General features: G+C 35.5%; 3 protein-coding genes, 2 non-coding genes and 2 pseudogenes across 14 annotated transcripts; 2 read left to right on the top strand and 5 right to left on the bottom strand.

The window, feature by feature from the left end:
* The first annotated feature begins 3,116 nt into the window (after window positions 1-3,116).
* LOC113703947 (uncharacterized) lies at window positions 3,117-8,313 on the top strand. Of its 9 annotated transcripts, XR_003451538.2 has the most exons (7): window positions 3,117-3,415; window positions 3,708-3,766; window positions 4,260-4,729; window positions 4,799-4,861; window positions 6,209-6,323; window positions 7,377-7,730; window positions 7,963-8,313. XR_003451538.2 is itself a non-coding variant. In XM_027225486.2 (5 exons), the coding sequence occupies exons 1-5, from the start codon at window positions 3,335-3,337 to the stop codon at window positions 8,003-8,005; spliced, it is 900 nt and encodes a 299-aa protein (XP_027081287.1). In that variant the 5' UTR covers window positions 3,130-3,334; the 3' UTR covers window positions 8,006-8,313. The 9 variants fall into 9 exon arrangements, 2 of the variants coding, with proteins under 2 accessions (XP_027081287.1, XP_027081289.1); XR_003451536.2 differs by having other exon boundaries at window positions 3,119-3,415; window positions 4,260-4,861; XR_003451537.2 differs by having other exon boundaries at window positions 3,122-3,415; window positions 4,260-4,861; window positions 7,431-7,730.
* A 368-nt stretch (window positions 8,314-8,681) lies between these two features.
* LOC113703946 (uncharacterized protein At1g32220, chloroplastic-like) lies at window positions 8,682-14,256 on the bottom strand. 2 transcript variants are annotated; one of them, XM_027225484.2, is made up of 7 exons: window positions 13,951-14,256; window positions 12,261-12,363; window positions 12,077-12,165; window positions 11,846-11,901; window positions 10,882-11,046; window positions 9,335-9,460; window positions 8,682-9,187 (listed from the first exon to the last, which is right to left on the bottom strand). In XM_027225484.2, exons 1-7 carry the CDS (start codon window positions 14,088-14,090, stop codon window positions 8,907-8,909), a joined length of 960 nt encoding a protein of 319 aa, XP_027081285.1. In that variant the 5' UTR covers window positions 14,091-14,256; the 3' UTR covers window positions 8,682-8,906. The 2 variants fall into 2 exon arrangements, with proteins under 2 accessions (XP_027081285.1, XP_027081286.1); XM_027225485.2 differs by having other exon boundaries at window positions 10,882-11,028; window positions 13,951-14,254.
* Window positions 14,257-15,579: 1,323 nt separating this feature from the next.
* On the bottom strand, window positions 15,580-17,489 carry LOC113703849 (beta-amyrin 6-beta-monooxygenase-like; annotated as a pseudogene).
* A 312-nt stretch (window positions 17,490-17,801) lies between these two features.
* LOC113703850 (beta-amyrin 6-beta-monooxygenase-like) lies at window positions 17,802-19,368 on the bottom strand (annotated as a pseudogene).
* TRNAI-AAU (transfer RNA isoleucine (anticodon AAU)) lies at window positions 19,210-19,283 on the bottom strand. Its single transcript has one exon. It is a non-coding gene; the product is annotated as a tRNA-Ile (tRNA).
* On the bottom strand, window positions 19,361-19,434 carry TRNAI-AAU (transfer RNA isoleucine (anticodon AAU)). The gene has a single exon. It is a non-coding gene; the product is annotated as a tRNA-Ile (tRNA).
* A 74-nt stretch (window positions 19,435-19,508) lies between these two features.
* Window positions 19,509-22,126, top strand: LOC113703053 (dolichyl-diphosphooligosaccharide--protein glycosyltransferase subunit DAD1). Its single transcript, XM_027224267.2, has 5 exons — window positions 19,509-19,666; window positions 19,766-19,813; window positions 21,254-21,341; window positions 21,469-21,512; window positions 21,877-22,126. The coding sequence occupies exons 1-5, from the start codon at window positions 19,580-19,582 to the stop codon at window positions 21,958-21,960; spliced, it is 351 nt and encodes a 116-aa protein (XP_027080068.1). The 5' UTR covers window positions 19,509-19,579; the 3' UTR covers window positions 21,961-22,126.
* The last annotated feature ends 2,382 nt before the right edge of the window (window positions 22,127-24,508 follow it).

The following is a 24,508-nucleotide window of genomic DNA, read 5'->3' on the forward strand; positions in this document are numbered from 1 at the left end:
TTTAAAAGTGTAATTTTACATCCCTTACAAATTCACATTGATCAAATTTAGTCCCTACTTAGGTTTTCGACTAATTTTTAACCGGAATCTACCATGTACCTTGCATGTGATCATTTTTTAAGAGCAAAATTATCAAATCAAATTTTACATAATCCTATTCATAATCCCTCATATTTCGCAAAATGAATTTTTTCGTCCATAACATTTTACAAAATAAATTATTTCATCCCTTACATTTCACAAAATTAATTTTTTCATCCCTCATATTTTTCAAAATGAATTTTTTCATCTCTCATTGATCATGTGTACGAATAGTTTTTTTTTTTAAATCCATGTATATATCTATTTGATTTTACATGAACAGTACGAATAGTATAAAATATATATTTATTTGATTTCATTTAAACAGGTTAATCGTAATTGTACATATGCTATTCAACATATATATACAGGGGTTTAAAACTAATAATTTTGTTTTAAACCATATATATATATATATATATATATATATATATATTTCTAGATGATTTCACCATATGAACCTATTCAATATTTGTGACCTTTCTCTTTTGGTAATAATTTATTTATTGAGTTGTATAATAACGCCATCTAATTAATGGATCCTAACTTAAATTCTATAGTCGTGCTAATAAATTGTAATTTAAATTTGAAATTTCTACTCACCACTTTTAAGACCATCAGTTGAATTATTTGCCTTATGATTGTCTTCAAATTTGAAAGTGCCAAGCACTTACTTTTTTTTATCATACTTTTCCTTTGTTTATTTTTTTTGTCCAAATTTAATTCGATATAAACGCTCGCTAATGTTTAGGATTAAATGTCTTCTTTGTTTTCAATTTTCGAGTAATGAAATGAATATAAGTGAAAAACTAATAATTTTTTTAAAAATCCATGTATATATCTATTTGATTTCACCTGAATAATATGAATAGCATATAATATATCTCTATTTGATTTCAAATAAAGATATAGTATGTGTTATCCATGTATATAGTATGTGTAATTTAAATTTGAAATTTCTACTCACCACTTTTAAGACCATCAGTTGAATTATTTGCCTTATGATTGTCTTCAAATTTGAAAGTGCCAAGCACTTACTGTTTTTTTATCATACTTTTCCTTTGTTTATTTTTTCTGTCCAGATTTAATTCGATATAAACGCTCGCTAATGTTTAGGATTAAATGTCTTCTTTGTTTTCAATTTTCGAGTAACGAAATGAATATAAGTGAAAAACTAATAATTTTTTTAAAAATCCATGTATATATCTATTTGATTTCACCTGAATAATATGAATAGCATATAATATATCTCTATTTGATTTCAAATAAAGATATAGTATGTGTTATTCGTACTATTTAGGTGAAATCAAACATATATATACATGTGTTTAAAAAAATTATTCGCACACATGATCAATAGGAATGAAAAAATCCAATTTGAAAAATGTGAACGATGAAAAAATTCATTTTGTGAAATGTGAAGGATTATAAATCGAATTATGTAAAATTTGATTTGACAATTTTGCTCTTAAAAAATGATCACATGCAAGGCACGTGGTGGATTCCAATAAAAAATTAGTCGGAAACCTAGATAGAGATCAAATATGACCAATGTAACTTTATAAGGGACGTAAAATTACACTTTTAAAAGTGAGGGACGAAAAAAGTTATTTTGTAAAATGTAAAGGACGTTTTAAACGATTTTCCCTTATGGCATATTCACCAAATTACAAACACAATTATTAGTTTACAGAAACATGCAAAATAAATAGGTTATACGTGCAAAATTGGGCTGAAAGATAGATAGACCTAACTTGGTATTCTACGATCTATACCGAAAATTTTGGATTAAAAATTTAAGAGTTAAGTATAAACTTTTTTAGGATTAGTGTCACTTACTGCTATTAAAAAGTGGTTGAAAACCAAAATTTGAATCTTTAAACTGAGAGAGAAAAAAATCCCTCTATTCGACTTTGATAGTTTTATTTTCCTTTTTCATCCGTTCCAAACTATAGTTCACTTTTCAATTGAAGAATATAATTAATTTGTAATTTCTCTAAAAATACCCTTATTTAATGTACTTTATTATCAGTTATAATTTACTTTATTCATTAATTGTTTGGATTTATTCCTTGAATGGTGCAACTTTCCATTGTGTTATTGTTGTAATTAATGTATAGGTATAGTTATTAGTCATACTTCTAATACTAATGTAAGAGTATTTTATGAAACTAGTAAGCTAAATTTACTCTTCCAACAAAGTTAATTAATTTTTTTTTAATTGTGTGAAAAAACCAATACTATCAAAATGAGAGGAAGGAGTATAAATTGTGGTTCTTCAATCGAACTCCATCCATATTTTAAAATATGCATTTATGCCTCTGACTGACCCATCAAATATCAAAATTTGGATGAAGTTTAGGAATGGCAACGAGGTGAGGGACCTCTCCCTAGCCCCCTGCGTGGGGCACCTACAGGATTTATAAAAAATTTTCATATAATTTAATTGTAGTCAAATTTTAGCAAATAATTAAGTACTAAAATATCAACACATTACCAAGTCATTATCCATTGTAATTTTACAATTGAAATCCATAAAAATAATCAAACAAAAACTATTTGAATACAATCCAACATGATGAAATAAATACAACTAAAGTAATTAAGTTTTCACTTTTGAAATAAATACAATCACTAAGTTATTATTGTATTTTTTTGAGAAAAAGTATTATTGTGTTAAGTATAATTAGGAATTTAGTATAAATGTATTAGTTAATTTAGTATAACTAATTAATAATTTCTATTAATAGACATGTATAATTATTAGTATAATTGATAATATCAATTATATTATATTACATATATTAATATACATTATATAATACTTATAACTAATGATATCATTATTATAAGTTTATAATTAATTAAATTAAATATTTTATATATATATATATATACACACACACTCCCCTGCCTCCCACCCCGTTTCTTAACAGGGAAAAAATTCCCCCCCTCCCCTCCACCCCAACCCCCATTCCATTAGTCCATGAGCACCCGCCTTAATTGCCATCCCTAATGAAGTTGGATGGAAGGACCAAATTAGAACAATTGTTTCAATTTGGATAAAATCAGAACGTTTCTAATTTAGAGGGCCAAAATTTGATTTTTACATACTTTAGAGGGTCGGATTGGCATAAACGTTCCACCAAAAAACCCCTATTTCTCGGGTTGGAACTGGAAACAGAGAGATTCTGCAACTCTAATAAACTGGCTTGATAACTCTCTATTTGAAAAAAAAAGAAAAGTAATCAAGATGAGGAAAAATAAGCAAGATGAACTGTGGGACGATTCTGCCCTGATTAACGCCTTCAATGATGCCATCTCCAAGTACAAGGTTTGTCAACTCCTCTTCCTCCTTTAAACCTTTCTGGGTTTTGTTCTTTCTGCACCAATATTCTTTTGTTTGTCTTTTGGAACTCAGTTTTTTTTTTTTGTTTTTTTTGGATAACTATACCTATAGTAAAAGAAAAGAAAGGAGTCAAGGAGCTTTAACTTTTGTTTTCGATAGTGTACTGAAATACTTCATTTTCATTAGGTGGTTCAGTGGTTGTTTTTGAGACAGATTTGTTGATTTATCATAATCATATATTCATGCTCATGTTTCTTTCAATCTTGATGATTTCCAGAAAATGCATATTCAAGGAAGCCAAGTCAGCTCAGCTGATGGTCAAGAACATGCTGGAAGGTGTGTTCATAACTAACTGGAAAGCAATCCCTTTTCTTACTCTTATTTGTCTCATTTTTCGTTTATTTTGTCTAGGGGTTAGGGAAACTTGGTGGCCTGTGTAGAACGCAGTACTAGAATTAGGATGGGGGAGGGTTTCTTCTGTCTGGTCAAAGATTCATAAAGGGGAGAAAATAGTTGGAGTTTTAACAATTAACGTGAATGAGAATTGGACGGCTTCTTCACACTTTGTATCATGAACCAAGACTGAACCAAAATGAATTTCATTTAGGAAGAGTTATTGGCATATACTCGTAATGTGTGATAGGCAAATAAAAACTGTAGTGACAGGAGTTTGGCAACTATAACCGTTGAGCCAATCTTTTTTTGTGTGTCTGTATGGTGCTTGATTGTTGATATTTTTCATGTTTTGCGGAAGAACTCCAATGTATTTGTAATTGTTGGGCTGATAATCTTCATCATAAGTCTGATTTCTTCTTCTTTATTGATGAAGGGTTGATGAGATAAGTGATGACAACAAGGTTCCATCAAACAGCGCTGCTGAAACAGAAGAAAATGGTAATGTGCCAACTGTCAAAGAATCATCTTTTTTGGAATCAGAAGCTCCTGAAGACCATGTAGTTTCATCTACTGGGCAAGACATCCATCAAGAGCCTGAGGGTTATCTAAACTTGCAGACGACTGAACACTACAATCAGTTGGTAAACAAATATTATGAGCTTGAGGATCAGAGGCAAAAGATTCTGCAGCAACTTAACCAGTTTGGTTATTGGAATTATGATTCTGGTTTAACTGCTTCCGTGTCTCAAGAGCCTGAAACCTCTACTTCCCAAGCTTATCCAACAGTTCCAAGTTCTTTCTGTCCTTATGGGTGTCAAAGTTGGGTAGCTCCATGCACTTCAGTACCTTGTTATTTCTCTGGTGGAGCTTGTGCTGGAAACTCTTGCAATGCTTCTGCAAAAGGTGCTACTTCTAAAAACTTAACATCTCCAGGAGAAACTGATTTTGTTAAAACAGCAATGTTTGCTGCAGAACAAGCACTGTCTTCCTTGAAGGCACAAGCTTGCACTAATTGTGATGCTTCTGTAAATGAAGGTAAAGATGGCTTTCTTGCTTATAACCTCAAACAATGTATATACCACCCTCTTTGGGCACAAACCTGCATCACCATGACATGAATGTTAGAGAAATATAACTCAAATGTTCTTGTAGTTAACATGGCATGTATCAGCAATGTCCTCAATTGTCAAATCTGCTGTGTTTAGTAATCTAATGAGCATTGTTGCTCTGCTCCTGATGGGTCCACTGGGTTGGGACAAGGGGGAAACGAAGGACTGATGGTTCTAAAAAGTACTACTGAATATACCGGTATATCATCTCTATTTAATTGGTGGTAACTTGATACTTACATATTGTAGAAATACAAATAGTCCACAAAGCCTGAAGATAAAATCAACAAAAAGGAGGCAATGGGATTCTTCAAAATTTTTGCGGGCTGTGGATCTTCGTCTTGCTTCTGTATCAGATATTTGCTGATTAGGCTGATTTTGGAGCGTCTAGTTGAACTACTGTATTACAGCATTAAGATTTAATTAATAGCTTTTAGCTATCATGTCATGGTATGTTCGATGATGAATCAAGTTTCTGCATATGGCTTAATAAACACAGAAGTGATTGTTGTAGTTGCCTTATTGAACAACTGATTGCTATTTACTCTCGCAATAGTCAAACCCTTACTGATGCATATTGCCAAATCATAATAAACATTGCATTTGGTTTAGCTTTTCTCGTAATAAGTTATTACACAAATTGACATTATCAAGTAGTTTTAGGATGACTGGCAGACTTTTTGGACATTAGCAAACCGCAATGTCAGAACTAAATATTGTACGTCTATTCAGCACACTAGATTTTTCATAATTCTTTTCCTTTTCTACTCTTTGGAGATTACGATGTGAAAAGTTTTTGGGCTTTTATCTTTAATTGTTAGGCAGTTTTGAGCTTGAATTATTGCTTTATAATTAGTGCTATAAAGTAACCTTTTCCGACATTTGTATTCACTGATAAATTTACTGGGAGAAAAGATTTTACAGTGACCAATGTACTGATCCTTAATCTGTAGAACAGAATGTTTGTTTCTTCTAAGATAATTTTTACTGGACTTCAAAGTAGAACAACATGACACTACATCTCTTATTGGTGCAAAATTCTTCATCTTGTGATAGTTGTCTAAGATATAATTATCCTATGTATTTGACTACTGTGTTTTAATATTTGCAAGTTTGACATATACGTAGGTTGCTATGCCTGCACCTTGCGGATTTATGTTATTCAATTATTTAGTATGTTGGTGCCATAATATGGTGAAACAATCATATTTTGGATCTACATCTGAGGACTTTACTCATTACTGCCTCCTCTACTTTTGTAATTGAATTGCAGGGAAAGAGAAACAGTCACAGAAAAATTTCTGTCATTTAGAGAAAAGTACCAGTTCGGAAACAGATCTTACTGTTGTTTTGAATGCTTGGTATTCTGCTGGTTTCTACACTGGCAAGTAAGTATGGAAGAGTCTCCTGTTTCGATACCTTAAATTATGCTGCATTCAGAGAGAAATAATTCTAAACCTGATATTGGCACTTAAAATCAATTGTGACAAATTATATTCTTGTTTTGGTTTGAAGTAAGCTCTTGTGGTGGTCTAGTTCACTTGGAAGTTGCACTCAGCGAAAAAAAATAACATACAAAGCTAACTTCATGTTGGGGTCACCTCGACAAAATCCCATAGGAAATAGTGCTCATTACCAGAATAGCACAAAAATGGAACTTGATAACTCTGCTAAGTGATTACAATATCTGCACAAGAGGCTTATCAGCAGGCGATAAAATCTGTTAAAACATTTTTTAGATGTATCTCTGGAACTTACAGCTTGGTTCCCAAGGTAGGTACATGACTAGCTTATCTGCTTTGTCTCATGTTGGGTCTGGCTCTTTGAGGGTAACACTGAGACTACAATCTGAAATCTGCATCTAAACTCCTTTGGGTTTCTTCCATGAAATTGTTGTTTTTATTTTTTTTAATCAAATTTCAAAAATTATTGCACCTTTATTTTGCCTTCCAAAACAATGGAAGTCGACTTAAAGGAAATAACCACGTTGTTCACTGTTTTGCCTCTCATTCTTGCTTTGTGCTTTTTAATTTGACTTCTCCTCCTCCTCTCTCTCTCTCTTCCCTTCCTCCCAGCATCTATGTCTTGGACATCAACCATTTTCCTTCAGCATCTATCTCCTCCAACAACAACCAGTTTAAGATGCACAGACATAGTCTAAAGCCTCCCTGACACCATTTTATGATTAAAGATCCAAACACGAACAACACATGCAAATAACATGAAGTAAAATATTTTAACCGCTTAAAAAGCTGAACTCCAACACAAATGACATCCAGTTGCCCAGATGATGAAGTAAAATATTTTAACCTTTCTAACCTGAAGTTGTGGGCAACCAATTTTAAGATTAAAAAATTACATTCATCATATGCCTTAAATCAGCAATTTAAATGCAACCCACATAGTTGAGTATCTTCATTATATATTTGAACTTTTTCTAGAAACCTCCATCCAAATCAGTGGGATTATGGGAGTGTTCTTTCATTCTCTTCAAGTGCAGAGGGGCTTGAGGGTGAACAAACGTGAGTTGCTGCCGCGGTAGCAATGGTAGTTGCTGTCACAGAAGAAATGTTAGTTGCTGCCGCATTTTGAAGGGAGGCGTTGGGAGGTCTCTCTGAGCGGTGTTGGTGGTTTTGCCGGGGATTGCCATTGAAGTATTAAAAGGAGCATGATGAGGGAGAGATCATATAGTGAGGATTATTGGTGGTTTCACTCTAAAGTCTATGTTCTGATTATCGACTTCAAAGTTGTTATGGTTGAAGTTGATTTTCAAGATATCGACTTCTATAATTTTGGTAATTGCAAAAGCCCAATATTTCTTTAAATTGATTAAAAAATATCTATGTAAATACTCCCATTACATGTTGATACTAATCATCCCTTCCCTCTGAGGGTTTATCTTCCATGGTTGACTTCTGTATTGCTAGCCCATTTTTTTTCCAAATATTATCAGTTGTAATGTTGTTATTTCAGTTCATGATAAATTTGATGTCTTCGATCTAATAACACTTCCACATTGTGATCCAGGTATCTTACCGAGCAGTCTTCTGCTAGGCACGGACATGGCTAAGCCTCGCATGTTTCAGCTAAGAAAAATTGAAATTTCAAGTAACTCGCATCCATGATGCGTCCGAAGAAGATCTTGCTCTACGAACATCTAATGGCAAACGAGAAGTGGTATTATGGTACCCATGCTATGACCAGGCAGCAATGCCATGGACTCTTTTGTTAGACAGCTATGTGTGTGTTGCCTGAATTGGTTTCACCTTTTTAGTTTCTTCTTCTCTGTACCAAGGGATGTTTGAGTATGTATCAACGGATCCTTGTAAAGTGGCAATATTGGCCATTGGCATCTTATAAGAAAGCTAATATTCGGTACGTAGAAAAATTGTCGTACTACAATTGCGAATCTGGTAGCGAAGATAACGAGCTAAGCAACTTTCCGCCGGTAGTAATTTGATGCCACAAGCCAAATCTAACAAAAACTGCTCTTCCGAAGGACTTGAGAACAACGTTGCCAGCCAAGCTCAACGAGTTGGAGTTGGAGTTGGAACTCGTACAAAATCTCTCTTTTTCAGTTAATGCTGATCTGAGACTTTGTTCTGACAGGCATTTAAATGGCTGAACCTACTCCTAGCACCAAAGTCATAGCTTGGAAATCAACAGAATGATAGGGTTGCCGTCCAAATTCTCTTATAAGTTAAAAAGTTCGACATAAAAATGAGAGAGCTCAGGCCAGAAGCGCAGAAATTGTAACTGTTGGTGCTATATTTGATTCAGCTGACAGTGCCATGTCTGATCCAGCAGCGATTCGAAATAAAAATGTCGCGTTTCTTTTGCTAACATATAATTCTCTCTAAGCGTAGAAGACAAAGTAAGAAACGTTGCAAGAAGAAACAGTAACATACTACTTGAATTGCAGCAATTCAAGGATTCTTGGAAGTATGGTGAATCATGTATCAGGATATTTTTCAGCTTCTAATGGCAGCCGCTGCTTCCTTTATCTGCTCAATAGTGAATACTCCAAAAAAGTCATCATCTCCGATAGCATTTATCACTGCATAGGCGACATCATCTACACTGACTGGTGGAGCCAAGAGCAAATCAGAGCCAGGCAGAGAGCTCAAAGGCTTAATAAAGTTTTCCGTAGCACTCAGAAAATTGTCAAGTGGTTTCCCTATAAAATCTAGAGGTATCTCAAGGCCATCAACCTTCCTCTTTCCATAGATGAAAGCAGGTCTCAACACAACACCTGTTGCACTCAAATCTAAGATAATGAATACCATTCTTGGAACACATTCTGCTGGCTATATTATTTTTGTCAAGTTGTTGATGCTTGGACTAATGTGACGGAGAAGTATCTGAGTTTCAAAAACGAAGAAGGGGTGGATAGAAGTACCTGAGTTTGGATACTTTGAGAGAACCTCAGACTCCGCTTTCCTCTTTCCAGTGAAGTATCCCGAATTAAGTAGGAAGGATGGCAGATTATAATCATGCACCGATATTAAGATGAACTTAGAGATCCCTGCAATTGACAGAGGAAAGGAAGAATCGTTGTTGCAAATGGGAGAAAACCGTCCAAATCATGTTCCATTATAAATTAGCTGAAGACAGACACTTGCATGTAATACATATATATTTTTTATAGAATATACGAATGACAAACATCGAGAGGGCTCGTTGGCATAGGTGTTATCAATTTTTTTGAGGTTTCACCCCATTAGGTTTTCAGTCAAAATAGATAATGTCTTCATACAGCGCATTGTTTGATTTTTCCTTCATATTTGCGGTTTTTTGGTTTCCTCAACATGTGCTTCATATGTCTTATGGTTGTAACACAAATTGACATACACAATAAACAGGCATTTGGCAACAATCTGTGGAGCATCATGCAAGCAAGCATGAAAGAGAAAATCTTATACTTTAGCTTTCCAAGATTCATTACAATCCCAGCTGTGTATGTGAATACATTTAGTTTCTTAGGATGAAAAAGATGATGCTAGGCCAAATAATCCTCATCGTAACTGTAAACATCCTCACTCGTATTCACTAAGGTCCAGCCAAAATTGATGCTTGCAATCATAAATATACAACCTTCTCTTAACAAATCAATGCTGTATGATTTACATAGTGCGGATACCGTCTTAAATTGATTAAGTATGACATGTACAAAAGCTCCAGCTCTTAGAAAGAAGTAAATTCTTCTATCTGTAGGCTCTAAGGGATGCCACCTGACACATAACCTGAACTTATTTTTATCACTTTATGGGCCATGCATGTGCAAGGTTTGTGACCTCTCACTGAGTTGAACCTATGATCAAACTTTATTTTGTGTTATGTATAATTTTTCTGGAAAGATGTTAGTGACTACTTTCTGAAGTTTTTATCTTTGTTTATCATCAACATACTCAAACATTAGTAATAAATCAGCATGTGCTGACACAACACAAGCAATAGTAGCATTGCTGGCAGATGATGCAAATGCAAAGGTTTGGGATCAATCTTGGTTTTTTGATGTGAAGTTGTTGACGATGCATTGCATATTTGCCAGTTTGATGCGTAAAGCCTCTTGCAGTTGATAACTAGTTTTCAACTAATCTGGGCAGCAGTAAGTAGTTTAAAACTGAAGTATTTATGACAAATAACCGCAATAAAATTAGCATTGATAGAGTTTTGATTATTGATAACATGCATTTTGGGAGAAAAATGTCTAGCCCATGTATTATGAGTGACCAACTAGTATTAATAGTAGTACAAACCTAACAATCTATTTACAAAAATACCCTTACTAATTTATTATCTATAAGAGTACTTATATTCTCTTAACAATTATTATCAACAGAAAGAATGATGAACATAATACTTAGCTAAATTTGAAAGAAAAAGCATTTGATCCATTTACATTACGATTGCAAACTCATAAGCAAAACAATTCGCAAGTCTTACCAAAATCTTTAGCAGCATTAACTGCCACGACATTAGCCTCGCCATTAATTCTTAGCATTTGTTCCTCACTGCCAAAGCCACCAAGAGTTGAAACAACTGCAGTGGCCCCAACAAACACTTCATCCCAGTTAACATAAAAAACATCCCCTGCAGGAAGAAGAATGACTAAAACAATCTGCCCATGTGGGTGAAAGTACCAGTCATAGAGCTGAAATAAGGCCTCCAGAGAAAAATTAAAACCCAAAATCCCAAAAGAGATCTGCATTTAAAGTTAACAGCAGAAGAGTTTCAAGTTCATGTCATAAAGCATCCGTGCTTTAGCTGAATAACTAGTTTCGTTTATCTTTCCTTGCCCATTGACTGTAGCATGGAATGAAGCCCAGAGTCAGAAAAAGTTGGCATTGCATTAACAAAGTAGGTCATCATGTTCCATAACATCAACTGAAAATTTGTACTTTAGTCTAAATCCCCAAGGCAATGGGACCAGAAACACAATGGGCATTCCTATAAGTGTAGACCTCCTTTTTCTACAGATTTACACAGTCGAAGGGTTCTTGGCTCCATACCACATATTCTGCAGAGGATGCCTATTCTTGGTTTCCATTTCCTATGGACAAAGATAATCCAAGAAATACATGCAGCAAGCATACATACACAATCTGTAAGGAGTATAAGAATGAGTTGTTACATTATCTGCAGCAAATCATCCGATAAAAGTAGCAGTCAACTTACAGGAGTCTAATGGTATTACAAAATTCCTAGTTTTGAGTTCTTTCCAGTACCATAAGAAGGTATATTAGGGGACCACAGAAACAAAGGTTATACTAATCAAGGTAAAGGTAAGGCTAAATACTACGAACTGCGTAAAATGGCCAGTAAATTTGGAACCCTTTTACTTCCAGTCAAGTTACAAAAAGATAAGCCACAAAATGGAAAGCCTAGATGAGGTATGATAGAGACCTGCCTGACTTCCATGTGACCTGATCTACCCATGAATCTGTGTAAGAAGGACGTCCTGACCTGCAAAATTTTTTTTTTCTTTTTCAAAATCCAGTACATGATAGCCCATGGTGTCCAAGAGAGGAACAAATTGATTATGAAAACCCAAAAGTCATGCAATTTAACTGCAGAAATTGAGTAAATGAACTAGTAAAAGAAATTGAATCAAATTGCCAAATTTTGGATAAACTTACACCTGCTAAGACTTATGACCTCAATACCCTTGGATACAGCAGCTTTGCATATTGCAGAACCAACGAAACCGCTACCTCCTAATACTACAACCTGGTATAATAGAATGCACAATTGATATACTCTATAAAAGGAAACGGAGTTGTAAGAAACTTCATCTGAGACAAAGCAGAAGTCGTTAGTCATACTCGCTCAGTCTTGACATCAGCCACAACATCAATAGTGCCAGGGTTGACATTCTCTTTTATGCCAGCATCTGCATAACTACATCTAATTCCAGCCCTATGTGAACTTCAAAAAAGAACAACAACTAGATGTCAGCATCACCTCAAGCCTCAAATAACTAAAAGACACCAAGAACAGGAATACAAAATACAAAAGGGATAAATCCCCAGTTGGCACACTGTTTGATGAAACGCAAAACTTCCACCCTCCCACCCAGCCACAGAAATATATATGTGCTGATATCAGATAACATCATGTAAATTTGCTTATTGTACACTCAATAACATATAAGGATAAGCAGAGGTCTTCTTTTAACTTAAAAGGCTTTCAAGGTGCATGCCTTTCCAATGAGGTCATAAACTTGTAATCTACAAGTTTTCATTGAGTCGAGCATTTCCCAGTCTGTAGATGTGCGATAATGCCATATTTGCCAACAAAACCAGTCAAATTTGTGTTATTTACTCAAATTTTATCTCTTCTATCAAAAATCAAGAAACTAGTGTCGGTTTCAATGGTTTTTTAAAATTTTATTTAGTTTAAAATGTATATTTCTCCAGCCCTCCACCAAAATTCATCTAACTCTCATTCTGCTCCTTCAAGCTACAGATGATGCTCCTGTCAGTCATAGCACTAACAGTGTTTAATGTGTAAGCACTGCTGGCATTGACTTTGCTAGTCTTTGAATCCCAAATACGAACATCCTTCCCTTTAACTGCATGCTTCCCAACTATACTCACCTTCTTAATTCTCTTAGTCTTGATGAAGGACAGGGAAAATTCACTGAATGGACATGGGTGTTGAAGGATAGAGCCACAAAAACCCCAGACTTCCTCTATAGCCATATTCATAGAAAAACAACCACCTAGTATACTTCGACTTTCAGAAGGGAAGGGAAGACTAAGTAAATCGAAGGAAAAAATCCAAGAAGTTGACTTCTGTATCTCTGGAAGTCCATTAAAATCAACAATATATATATTTTACCTTACAATCAGAAAGGCAATACGTGAGTAAATATCCCTGTCAAATTACGTTCAGGTTGGATACTTCGCATTTATAATAGTCAACTTATTCAAGATCATCCACTTTTCCCTGTACTGAACTTTTCTCCTTACTGCCCTTTTGTAACGTTGCACTTTATGCAAATCCAATACCCTATGAGCTTTCAGCACTGTATACGTAACTTCAAACAAGTTTTTTGTAAGTCTTGGTTAATGCTATAATGGTGCCCTTCATCGTGGACATATAAAGCCATTTCCTTTGGGAGTTTGCTGAAGCTATACAAGTATACAACTCTATTACAAAACAAGGGCAAAACCCAAGCTACCATCCTATCAACCAGAGTTTGTTTGTCCTTTTTATCTTTACCAAACAAACAAAAGGCCTAGATTTATTAATGAGTTTTTGTTTCTGTGAGTTGATCATCTTTAAAAGCTAAAATCCCCAAACAAAAACAAAAGAAAAGGCCAAATCTCTCTATTTTAAAAGGGTCTTGATAGATACACATATCCAACAAGATTTCATACCACAAGGACCCTTTTCTCTCTATTTTAATAACAAACCAAAAAAAAAAATTTACTATTCCAATCACAAGAGCTGATGATAAAATTAACAGTAATACTAATTAAGTGGATTAAAAAAGAAAAAAAAACTTACCCAGAGTGGCAAATGCGGGGAAAATGAGAGGTACGAGAAGTGGGAAGAAGAGCCCTCCTGCTAGCAAGATAAGAAGAGGAAGAAGATGATGGAGCTGTGGATATGGCAGCAGGAGGAGCGTATGAAAGCGACATCATCATTTCTCCCTGTCCAGAAATTGAGGACTCCACTTAGTAGAGAGCAAAGTTTTGGAACCGAGCAAAGAAAGAAAGCTCTGTTAAAAACTGAGATGGGAAATGGGGAAAATGTGTGAATATGTGATTCCTTTGTTGTGAGTGAAAAGAATTGCCAGATTTGGTGGTGTGGTGGTGCGCGTGAATTGTGAAGGCAGTGGCAAAAAGACGCTCCAATTTTTATTTATTTTTTTTTTTTTCGACACAGCGGTGTTCGGATCAATCCTTACGGGCCCGACTAATCCCCTGCGATCCGGACCCGACGCCCCAACCCGGCCCGAACGCGTTAAGTGCGCGGAGAAATCCAACGTAGCGGAGACTCGAACTTGTGACCTCAAGGGTCACTGGTGTGAGGCGCTACCGCTGGACCATTCACGCGGGGGCCAATTAGTTGTACAATTGTTATGACTTGTAAAGGCGTCGGAGCCATGTTCTTCTGTTTCACCATTTTGATTGTGTAGGGGTAAAATTTTCAAGTATCAAGGCTACTATTTGGTGTCATGGAAAGTCATTAGAGTAAATCATTAGAACGTATATACATTATCACTGTTGGATGCATGATACATATATAAAATATAAAATTTAAATTTAAATTTTATATAGTTATCATTTATAAAAAATTGATCGTGTATAGCAAAGATTAATTCAAATCATTATAGCAGTTTTTCACATATTATCTATACCCCATAATTATTTACCAGAAAAAAAGAAGGAAAAAAAAAGAGGAAACGAAAAAGATAAAAGATACACTTATGTCTAAACTTTGCGAAATTGTATATTTCTAAAATCTCAAAATTTCTCGTTTCAATTACTATTTTCTGGAATTTTTGTAGAAAAAGTATATTGTAATAATATGATGGACATGAGATAAAATGTTAATTGAAAAGTATGTTTACGGAAAATATAAAATTTTTTTGAAAAAAAATTACAATCCAAACAATAGTTGGAATTTTTAAATAGGGAAACCACATAGAAATTTTTACATAGTCGGAATTTTTACATATATCTTTTTCTATAGTTGGAATTTTTTCATAGATAAATTATACTACTACAATGTATTATCCTATAGGTTTTTACACGATAGAATTATAAGTTATAGAGATTTTCTTTTAACGTCTAAGCGTCTTTGATTACACTGAGTTGCAACTTGCAAAGAATGGAAAATGGAATGCAAATTTATATTACTTCCTTCATACATACTCTATTTTAAATTTATATTAAAGAAAAAATGAACAATTATGGATACAAGTTACTAGTATTTTTTTTTTAATTAAGATTTTAGAAGTTCTTAAAAATAGATCCACTCATATTGCATGCATGTTGATCATCAACAATGGAAAAAACCAGAAGAAAATCATGAGAGATAATCTCTGACCATGCCTTGGGTCTAGATTTTTTCTATAATGATTTGAGTATCTTCTTATAACATCCTCTTCTTCCCTTGACAACCAATTTTTCACAAAAATGGAAATTTTAGCAGCTCAATCAAGAAAGTCATTGTGTAAGAAACAACCCCAGAGGATTTATGGCCAATGAATCGCTTCCAATCTGGGAAACAAAGAACATGATCAGGTCCACTCCCCTCAAATCTTGTTGGATCAAACTCCTCAGGATCAGGAAAATACTTGGGATTTTTGTGAGTTGTGTTTACGTTCCAAGATACCTACCAAAATTATTGGTAGCAGTCTTATAACTATTAGAATTGATCAGGAGAAGATCAATTAAAAGGTATGGATAATATTTTTCATTCAAGTGCTTTGCTTGAGACATTATTGTGGTTTGGAATTTATGCACAAAGTTTTATTTGCGTGTGGCATATTATACCTTCCACCCTTTTGGGATAGTGAAACCAGAAAGTGTGAAATCTGCCATTGATACTCTAAAAGCTCCTTGAGTAAGTGGTGTTACACGAAGTATTTCATCTTCTCAATATCCTCACAATTTAGCAACTCATCAGGACTTTTTGTATTTGCAATAGCCATCATTTCTATGACCAGCAATCAGTATAAATTACCGAGTTAATGATGGAAGATCTATAATGTTAGTTTAACATGATAAAAAATGAAATTCATTTAGTTACCTTTGACGACTTCATCATAAATATGGGGAAGCTCAGCAAGGTGTTTCAAGACAAAAGTGACTGCATTGCTTGCATGGTTCGCCATCGCGGGTCGCGGTCTCGGTTGTTTCACATCCGTCGCGGCATATTGGTTGAATATCGGGTGATACGTACGTTATAACACATGAAAATTTGATAAAATTTTGAAAAAATTACTAAAATTAGAAAATACCAAAAAAGACACAATTTAAAAAAAAATCTTAGTCAACTCGGAGTTGACTCGGATATATTGGCCGATATCATGCATCACGGATTCAAATCGGCCAATATCGACCGAGTCAAATCGAGTCATCACAGATACGGTAATATCCGCGATTCAGGGATTGGTATCATACCGATCCCCTCCGTTCCAGATATGGCGAACCATGATTGCTGGTTGATTCATACTTGGCCAACAACAAACCCATTATGTTGATTCCGATCTCTATTTCACTCATAAATTGGCCATCTTCGTCTGTATAAAGAAGCATTTGTGTCAAACTGTCTGGTTGGACTTCTTTTCCTTTATTCTTCATTAGCTCCTCCTTTCTCTCCCGCATGATCTTCACCAGCTGTTCACGCACCACTTTTGCAGCTTTGATTGCGCCCTTGAAAGCAAAGCCAGGCAAATTAATCGGCAATGATAGACGAAGTCCCTTGCTGACAATATCGAAAGGATCAGCCAACTTCTTAATTTTCTCTGCTTCTGCAATATTCATGAATATAAAACATGCCAAACTGAATGTGTACTTTTTCATCGGAGGCAGTACTTTGACCTCTTGATTTGGAGCCCATTCTTTTTCAATATGTTCGCGAGCAGTTTGATCGATGACGGGGATGTATTGCTTCAAAACTTCATGCTTGAGACTGTTATACTGAAATCTACGCCTTGGAGTGGATAATTTCCTTGAGCTATTCTCGAAAAATTCAGCAAATAATACCAATGATAGTGATTTAGGGAACCATGGGAATACAAGTTTGTTGTCATTTGTGAAGATGAACTTGTTCCCTTCTGCACCACAAAACATTGCCATTTGTTCTCCCCATAATGAGGTTTCGAATACGTCTTCTGAGTACTTTTTTATGCGATTGTTTATGAATTTCTGGGGGCCTAACAATCTAAATTCTAGACTCTCTCCCAGCAATAGCCATCCGGATGTTCCAGGTGGAAGTTTCACCTTGTTGGAGCAACCCTTCATTAGGAAAAAAAGGAAGATACACAGCAATAGAGGAACGAGAACAAAAGGCAAAAGGATGAAGGCCTCCATTAATTGGAATGATCAAGCAAGTACTGATTTATGGCCAATGAATCGCTTCCAATCTGAGAAACAAAGAACATAATCAGGTAATATGGTACGTACTTTTGACGGGAGGAAATTATCATTTAATTACTCGTAGAATAGGGTTAAAAGAAAGTAAACTACTTAATGTGAGACAAGAATATACATATATACATTACCTAATGCAATTCCATTAACTTGACCAATGAAGATACAAAATAAGTTTTTTTTTTTTGTTGATTTGCACATACATAGTTTGAAATATATACTTTACTAAACAACTCATTAGATACTTGGAGATTAATTTCCATGAGGTTGGAGGCGAAGTGGGAGATCATTCACAGGAACAAAACTTGCACGATGTGCTATCTTTTCATTTGGGATAGCCTTTTCCAGCTTGAATCTCTTCACCACATTATACATGAAAACAAGCGTCTCCATCTTAGCATATTCCCTTCCGGGCAAATTCTTGGTCCTCCTCCAAAGGGCACGAATGTGTATGGTGCAGGTCCGCTCCCCTCAAATCTTGTTGGGTCAAATTTCTCAGGATCGGGGAAATACTTGGGATTCTTGTGTATTGTGTTTACATTCCAAAATATCTGCCAAAATTACTATTCAATCTAGTCAATCAGGAGGAAAAAGAATTTGAAGGCATGGATAATATATTTCATGCAAAGTGCTTTACGTGAGAAATTGATACTATTCAAGATTTCCTGCATAATGTTTTATCCAGGTTTCTTACTCTACCTTCCACCCTTTCGGGATGGTGAAACCTGCATAAGTGAAATCCACCAATGATTCTCTAAAAGCTCCTTGATTAGGTGGTGTTACACCAAAAGATTCACGGGCAACATTCCAGGAGTACTTCATCTTCTCAATATCCTCCCAATTTAGCAACTCATCAGGACCTTTTGTCTTTGCAATTGCCATCATTTCTATGATGAACAATCAATATACACCATAGATATATTGATTCGTCTGAACTACTTTGATGAAATCAGTTTTCTTGCCTTTGAAGACTTCATCATAGATACGGGGAAGCTCAGCAAGGTGTATCAAGAAAAAATTAACTGCATTACTGGTTGATACGTAGCTGGCCAGCAATAGAGATATTATGTTGTTTTCAATCTCCATTTCACTCATGAACTGGCCATCTTCATCTGTAAAAAGAAGCATTTGCGTCAAACTGTCTCGTTTTTCTGTTGCCTCTTTGTTCTCCATTACCTCCCCCTTTCTTTGCCTAATGATTTTCATCACTTCTTTGCGCAACGCTTTCCCTGCTTTGATTGCACCATTGTAAGCAAAGCCAGGCAAATCAATTGGCAAAGATAGAAGTCTCTAGCTAACAAGATCGAAAGGATCAGCCAACTTCCTTATTTGCTCTTCATCTTGAATAGTCAGATGCCAAACTGAAGGTGAACTTTTTCAGTAGAGGGAAAACTTTAACTCCTTGATTTGGAGCCCAGTGTTTTTCAACATGTTTGCGAGCAGCTTGATCCATGACGGGGATGCAGCTTATGTTTCCCAAAAGAAGAAATTGATAAAGGACAAAATTTTAGAACTAAACACGTATTAATCATGGAAAGATTTAAAGAAGACCAAGAAGTATTCCAAATCTACTCCAAAAACACATATAGAAAAGAACAGAATGAAGATGCTTTACAAAAGTAGCGGCCCGTGACAAAATGGCAAAATCATAATTACAGGATGGCCCATGCAGGTCTCGAACCTGCGACCTTCGCGTTATTAGCACGACGCTCTAACCAACTGAGCTAATAGGCCATTGTGAAAGGAAGAGCATGAAGACCTTTAGAAAAGTAGTGGACCCCGGACAGAATGGCAAAATCAAAAGCACACGATGGCCCATGCAGGTCTCGAACCTGCGACCTTCGCGTTATTAGCACGACGCTCTAACCAACTGAGCTAATAGGCCATTGTGAAACTTTTCAGAAATTTAACTACTGATCATAAAATTTCTGTTGTTTAGGAATCAAGGGTTATCTAAGGGTTTTTGTACTCTAACTTGACTAGACATCTGGCAAGTCGACGGCTAAGAGAGAGCAAGAGTGGGTGAAGAAATGGCGAGATCGTCGACGGCGAAGGACGCTCAGGCTCTTATCCAATCTCTCCGATCTGCTTATGCCGCCACTCCGACCAATCTCAAGGTCAATCCACCTCTCTTACTATCTCGATTTCTTTGCAAATTAATCAATGCAGCGGAGCAGTTTTTGAAATCCTAACGAAATTTCCTTTGTTTCTCTCAGATCATCGATCTTTATATCATTTTTGCCGTCTCCACTGCCCTAATTCAGGTGCTTCATTCAAATTCTTATGTCTATAACTTCTCAATATGTGGAGTGAACTTGTAGATTCCGTTGACCTGTATATTTTTTTTTGGACTGTCTGTATGTGACTCGATTGGCCGAGGAACTTGATGGAATTAATATGTGATGTTTGAGATGAAATTCTACTTGTTTGATTGCTTGAAGCTTTTGTTTTCCTGCAAAATATGGCATTTTGAACTGTTTTATTTGAATTTTATGTTATTTGATTAATTCAATCTGTTTGAGTGTTCCTGTGGCATAATTAGGAATAAATGCTGTTTCGTATGACAGTTCGATGATCATTTCGAACTTGTGGATATTCGAATGTTTAAATGTGTCCTAGGAATTTAAGCTTCCACAGTAGACCTTAGTGGTGTGGCATAGTTGGAGCAATCGGTTCAATATAGGCTTTAATTGAGTATGCAGATTCTACCATATTATAGAATTGTTGCTTAAGCTTGGGAATGTAAAGGAAGTGGGGATAGCATTGTTGTAGATAAAGTTTAAGGAATGCAGTTTGTACATTTGTGGAGTTGAGGGATGAAAATTGTATTTCATATGTGAACTCTGCTATATGTGAGCAAAATGTACATTGATTCTTAAGGCATTAAAGATTGTTGAATGTGCATGTCGAATATTATTGGTTGCTGAAGGTTAAGGTCAAAAGATGTAGGTAACTAATAGCAACTGTATATGGTCTGTTACAGAATTATTGTATTTATTCCAGCTTTGATTGGAGAAGAGGCAAATGGAGTGGATGGGGTCTGTGGATAAGAGTTGAGTTTTACCTTCTAGTCCATTGCAAAGGGATGTATAATGGATCTGAATTGCGTCCAGTATTCCATGACATGTAATAACTCTATATTGGTACTAAAGGCCCTGTGTGAGGCCCTGACAAAGGAAGGTTGTGTTTAAGAGTTGGTGTGCGAAGAGGGATTAAAATTTTTAGGTTTCCTGATTTCAGCAGGCCAACATGTTCGATAGTCCCTCTTAAAGTTAATCTATTAGATTTTGGTTGATTTGGGGATACAGCCATCACTGCAATGGTGGCCTCAAAGATGGAGTATGTGATTATTGTAAAGAACTTTGGACATTTTATAGAAATGGGCAAAAAATGAGTCTATCTTTGGATTTAAAAAACTCACATGCTGGAGTAGTTGGGAAAACCTAACTGGCACATATTATGTGTTTCTCCACATTGTGGTATCCTCATGGCTTGACAAGTAAAGTCTATATAAGTTCCATCTGAACTAGAGTTGCTTCTCTGTATATTCACTAGCATTCTTCAAGATTTTCAGCCAACACCAATGATTAAAAATTGTTAGTTTGGTGGTTGAGGAAATGTATTTAAACTTTATCATAGGTGCTTGTGTGAGTATTTAGGCCAAAATGTTTTTAACATTTCATTATGCTTTGGATGATAATCAGGTAGTGTACATGGCTCTTGTTGGATCATTTCCCTTCAACTCATTCCTCTCAGGAGTCCTTTCTTGCGTTGGAACTGCAGTTCTTGCTGGTAAGCATAATTGGGGATTTTTATATTATCTGCATGTAATTATTATTATACGAAAGTCTAAGGTTTGCAACTTAGTATTGTTTGTCAAGTTTTAACTTGTTATTATTGCTGATTTGCTGGTCTGCAGTTTGCCTTCGCATCCAAGTAAACAAAGAAAATAAGGAATTTAAGGTAAGCATTTTTCGGTGCTGTGTATATGCTGTCATTGATCTCTGTTGTTTCATCAAGTAGAGTGTTCCAAATCTGTGGTGGCCATACTGAAAAGCTACACACACACACACAGGGTTGCGATTGGTAATATTTTACACCCACCTTGAACATGTATATATGGGATGACCTATTTTTCCCTGCTTACACGAAGATAATAGTTTAAGCTTATTTTGAGTGAAAAAAGGAGACAGATATAGAATTGGTATGAGAAATACCAATACCATTCATTGTTCATTATGATGAGAGTGCCAGTAGGATCAGATGTTCCTGTAACAAGTTTGGTAATTTGGATCTCATTAATTGACAATTGGCTATTACATTGCAGGATTTACCACCAGAGCGTGCTTTTGCAGATTTCGTTCTCTGTAACCTAGTACTTCATTTGGTGATCATGAATTTCCTTGGATAAGCTGGTGCCGTGCCCTTTGACTAGAAGTGACTGCGCCTGTTACAATTTTTGTTTGATATGTAATGTGACTATAATGCCTAATTACTGAACTGAGCAAGTAGGCATATGACATTCTAACTCCTCCATATTTTCATGAGTAAGTTCTTACTTGTTTTCCCAATTAAAAGGTATTTTTTGATAAGTAAGAACATTTTGTCCTAATAACACCACTCTTCAAACTTAAACTTACCGCATCCAACAATCTCCAAGGCTGCATGTTTTATTTTCCCAGCCATAGAACACAGTAAAGGTTTAAGGTTCAAGGAGAAAATTTAAAGTAACGGAGGAAATGACTAAGAGCGGTGCATTTCCTCGAGTGGCAACCGAATTTTTGGCTGCTAGGGAGAATGGTGCTTGAAAGGAAGAAATTGCTCTTGTTGTATGGAAGGTTTATTTTGAAATAAACATGATAGCAAGATTTTGTATCTTTTTCTTTGGTCCCTAATTGTATTTTGAAACTCCTAGAGGATGATTGTAGAGGCTTCAGTTTGCCTCATTCTGTAAACGCTACTTACTAATTAATCTATCTCTCTTTCTTAGCAACAAGAAAAAGAAAAAAGAAAAAAAAAAACTACGTCGTATTATGACCACAAAATCTACACCTAATTGAGAGTTTGAAGGCACGACATTGATGATATACAGGCTTTGGCCATCTGAGACACTTAGAAGGAAAAGATAGTGACATCCTATATGTTTGTATCCAGTTTGAAACATGATGTGGTTCAAGAAGGAATCGGAGAATATTTAAAGGTAGAGGCAGTAATTAAGACTTAAGAGCCACTGCAAAACAGAAAACTCAAACTCGGGAGCAGTCCCAAGACAGACTGACATTTCACTGCAGCTAATTTGAGAGACAAGCAGTCTGAGACAGAAAGCAAACTGAGGTCCATAATCAGTGAATTACTACCACATATCATGACCACAAAAGCTACAGCTGATTGACAGTTTGAAGGCACCACATTCACAACGTAGATCTCAGGCTTTGGCTATCTCAGACACTTAAGAAGCAAAAGAGAGTGCCACCCTATATGTTTGTCTCCCGTTAGAGACATGGTGTTGTTCGAGAATGAATCAGAGGATGTTCATAGGTAGAGGCAGTAATTAAGGGCCATTGAGGTCTCCGATGAGCTTTCAGCCTAATACCACTGCAAACCAGAAAAACTTGGAACAATGTATAGAAGATCAAAAAGGTAACAAGAAATTCCACATAATTGCATGACATTTCTGTTCAACAAAATCTTACAGAAAGCTGAAGAAATGTTTTTGTCATTGTTTCCTAACCTAAATTAGTAAGCAGATATGAAATCTTTCTGCTCAGTCTACAGATAGTAGTATTTTCATAAAACTATGACACTGCAGTAGGGCTTAAACTTTAGACTTAAATTTTGGTAAAGGATAATCTACCAAGTCTCTGCAGCTTCATGGCAAGAGCAATACTATTTTCCTTGGCAACCTCAACAAATGACTTGAGGTGAAGTGAAGTTGATATATTTTCAAAAACTCTCACTGCCTGTTCTCCAGTTGAGATCCTCCAAGGTAACGAACCTAAGTATTTTTGTCTACTAAACCAGTCTCCAAGTTAATGACTAGTAGACATTGATTTGGCAAGGTCATGCAGTAGATCTTGCATCTTATAACATGTTTGCAAATAAGCTCTTGTTTCTTCCAACAAAGAACCCTGCAATAAATTTCTCAAATAATTCATTCCAATTTTCTCAATCGCTGTTTCATTTTTTGAGATCTGGTTGAAGGAAACCTTCTGCCGTCCAAAGTTCAAGTATCCTCAGGAAATGTAGAACAATATGCAAAACATTTCTTGATGGATGAAAATTTGTAAATAATCAAAATTCAAGTATTTGCATCAGACCATCTTCATCTTCACTCAAATTCAAAAGCCTATTCTCCAAAATTGATCGCCAATCCTCTTTTCTCTTTATTCGTAACAGACCTCCAATTTCACACTTGCAGCCAATGGTAGACCGTGACATCTTCTTATAAGTCTGTCCTTAAATACTTCCATTTCATCTGGTACTTCTTCCCCTGCAGTTGTTTTTTCCTTTAGAATAGACCAACAATCATCATCAGATAGTCTTCCTACGAAATAGGCATCATTATCCATCACCAGAACTCCCAACACGGTATGTGCCACTTGACTCAAGCGAATGGTAATAAGGCACCAGCTTCCATTGGCTAGATTGAGTCCTTCGTAGTGGTGAAAAAGTCATCCCACCATGATCAAGAACTAAAAAATATCTTTTTTTCTTTAGTCGATTTCAAATTTTTTTCAGCGACGAAATTCCTATCATCCACTTCTACCTTTTAATTGCATTAGTATGAGTTTGAAAAACTCTAATATTGAAACTTTTTTCGATACACAAACCCACAGCTTTACCTCAAAATGCCATGAATTTGTTTGTTGTTGTATATCGATTTAGCCACAGTTGTTTTTTCCCAAACCTCCCATACCAATTATTGGAAGAACAAAAACAACCTTCTCAGATGGGCTCAA

This window comes from Coffea arabica, chromosome 8e (genome assembly GCF_036785885.1).
Source record: "Coffea arabica cultivar ET-39 chromosome 8e, Coffea Arabica ET-39 HiFi, whole genome shotgun sequence".
NCBI lineage: Eukaryota > Viridiplantae > Streptophyta > Magnoliopsida > Gentianales > Rubiaceae > Coffea > Coffea arabica.

Bases quoted from the DNA above. Each gene is read 5' to 3' on its own strand.
- LOC113703947 (XM_027225486.2), top strand. From the start codon at position 3,335: ATGAGGAAAAATAAGCAAGATGAACTGTGGGACGATTCTGCCCTGATT. The intron at 3,416-3,707 runs GTTTGTCAACTC...GATGATTTCCAG, and splicing joins ATGCCATCTCCAAGTACAAG to AAAATGCATATTCAAGGAAG. The intron at 6,324-7,962 runs GTAAGTATGGAA...ATTGTGATCCAG, and splicing joins GCTGGTTTCTACACTGGCAA to GTATCTTACCGAGCAGTCTT.
- LOC113703053 (XM_027224267.2), top strand. From the start codon at position 19,580: ATGGCGAGATCGTCGACGGCGAAGGACGCTCAGGCTCTTATCCAATCT. The intron at 19,814-21,253 runs GTGCTTCATTCA...GATGATAATCAG, and splicing joins TCTCCACTGCCCTAATTCAG to GTAGTGTACATGGCTCTTGT. The intron at 21,342-21,468 runs GTAAGCATAATT...GCTGGTCTGCAG, and splicing joins TGGAACTGCAGTTCTTGCTG to TTTGCCTTCGCATCCAAGTA.
- LOC113703946 (XM_027225484.2), bottom strand. From the start codon at position 14,090: ATGATGATGTCGCTTTCATACGCTCCTCCTGCTGCCATATCCACAGCT. The intron at 12,166-12,260 runs GTATGACTAACG...CTATTATACCAG, and splicing joins CTGATGTCAAGACTGAGCGA to GTTGTAGTATTAGGAGGTAG. The intron at 9,188-9,334 runs GTACTTCTATCC...TGAGTGCAACAG, and splicing joins CTCAAAGTATCCAAACTCAG to GTGTTGTGTTGAGACCTGCT.